At 46.3% G+C, this 1,922-nt stretch overlaps 1 protein-coding gene across 1 annotated transcript in view; it reads left to right on the top strand.

Annotated features, from left to right (window-relative positions):
• The window catches only part of adam17b (ADAM metallopeptidase domain 17b), a 16,508-nt gene that overhangs the window by 3,480 nt on the left and 11,106 nt on the right, over nt 1-1,922 (top strand). Inside the window, exons 4-9 of the mRNA XM_014026469.1 lie at nt 469-557; nt 645-828; nt 906-1,036; nt 1,118-1,204; nt 1,273-1,383; nt 1,506-1,650. Of these exons, the coding sequence (XP_013881923.1) occupies nt 469-557; nt 645-828; nt 906-1,036; nt 1,118-1,204; nt 1,273-1,383; nt 1,506-1,650 (747 nt within the window). The remainder of the gene's footprint in view (nt 1-468; nt 558-644; nt 829-905; nt 1,037-1,117; nt 1,205-1,272; nt 1,384-1,505; nt 1,651-1,922) is intronic.

Below are 1,922 nucleotides of genomic sequence, written 5' to 3'. Positions count from 1 at the left end.
GATTAAATTTTAAATATGAACCGGTTAAATCTTAAATATGAGCAGATTAAATATGAACAGAATAAATCTTAAATATGAGCAGATTAAATATGAACAGAATAAATCTTAAATATGAGCAGATTAAATATGAGCAGATAAAATATGAACAGAATAAATCTTAAAATGAGCAGATTAAATATGAACAGAATAAATCTTAAAATGAGCAGATTAAATACGAACAGAATAAATCTTAAATACAGTATGAGCAGATTAAATATGAACAGAATAAATCTTAAATATGAGCGGATTAAATATGAACAGAATAAATCTTAAACATGAGCAGATTAAATATGAACAGAATAAATCTTAAACATGAGCAGATTAAATATGAGCAGAATAAATCTTAAATATGAGCAGATTAAATATGAGCAGAATAAATCTTAAATATGAGCAGATTAAATATGAGCTCACAGATCACTCTTCTTCCAGGGGAGGAGAACTCTCGTGTTCAGGCTCACATGGACAACAGGGAGTTCTCGGCTCACATCCTTACTGATGAGGCAGAGTACAACATTGAGGTGCAGAAACATAAATATCAAACATCTTAAAGTTTTCAGGATCGTAAACGTTCAGCTGATGGTCTAAATGTCTCTGACCTCTCTCAGCCTCTGTGGAGGTTTACAGCGACGCCCCCTGATGGTCGGCTCCTGATCTACCGCTCAGAGGACATCAGGAACATCAGCCGGCTCCAGCGGCCCTCTGTCTGTGGCTACGTGGCTCCTGACTCCTCCCACCTTTTCCCCTCTGGCATCAGAGCAGCCATGTTGGATCATCAGGAGGAAGAAGAAGGTTCCTGTAGAGAAACAATGGTTTTCAGGATGTTCCAAGAAGACAAAACAACTTAAAGGTCTCGTTTGTCCTCTCAGAGTCCACGTTGAGACGGAGACGTCAGGCCTACGACCACAAGAAGAACACGTGTTCCCTGCTGCTGGTAGCCGACCATCGGTTCTTCAAACACATGGGCCGAGGCGAGGAGAGCACCACCCTCAACTACCTGGTGAGACCCTCACCTCCATCACAACCAGTTAAGCCCCGCCCCCTGCATCTCGTTTAACCCGCTTCCTGTTGGCGTCTCCAGATCGAGCTGATCGATCGCGTGGACGACATCTACAGGAACACATCGTGGGACGAAGAGTTCAGCGGGTATGGGGTTCAGATCCAGCAGGTGAGCAGCTGATCTGTGGAAGCCCCGCCCCCTCAGCAGGTATGACACTGACGTGTTTCTGCTGTCAGATCATCATAGAGGACACTCCCACTGCGGTTCCTCCTGGAGGAAGTCACTTCAACATGGAGGGGAGTCCGGTGGAAGGAAAAGACGTCTGGGACGTGAAGAAGCTGCTGGAGGTAAAACAGATGACACCTGTCAATCAAATCATCTCTGACATGTCTTTGATCTGTTTGTCCTGAAGCAGACACCTGTCAATCAAATCATCTCTGTGTCTCTGACCCGTCTGTCCCTTCTGCAGCAGTTCAGCCTGGACATCGCAGAGAAAGCGTCCAACGTTTGCCTGGCTCACCTCTTCACCTATCAGGACTTTGATGAGGGCACTTTGGGTCTGGCCTACGTGGCCCCGTCCAAACCGGACTTCCCTGGAGGTCTCTGTTCCAAAGGCAAGTCCTGCTGCCTCTTTGTCCCGATCGGTCCTCTGATGGGTCCTCTGATGGGTCCTCTGATGGGTCCTCTGATGATTCCTCCGATGAGTCCTCTGATGGGTCCTCTGATGGGTCCTCTGATGATTCCTCCGATGAGTCCTCTGATGGGTCCTCTGATGGGTCCTCTGATGGGTCCTCTGATGAATCCTCTGATGGGTCCTCTGATGGGTCCTCTGATGGGTCCTATGATGGGTCCTATGATGGGTCCTTTGATGTGTAGGAATTACTTC

The sequence above is a fragment of the Austrofundulus limnaeus genome, unplaced genomic scaffold (genome assembly GCF_001266775.1).
Source record: "Austrofundulus limnaeus strain Quisiro unplaced genomic scaffold, Austrofundulus_limnaeus-1.0 Scaffold557, whole genome shotgun sequence".
Lineage (NCBI taxonomy): Eukaryota > Metazoa > Chordata > Actinopteri > Cyprinodontiformes > Rivulidae > Austrofundulus > Austrofundulus limnaeus.
Note: the sequence above shows the minus strand (reverse complement) of the source record. Positions and strands in the feature narration are given on the sequence as shown.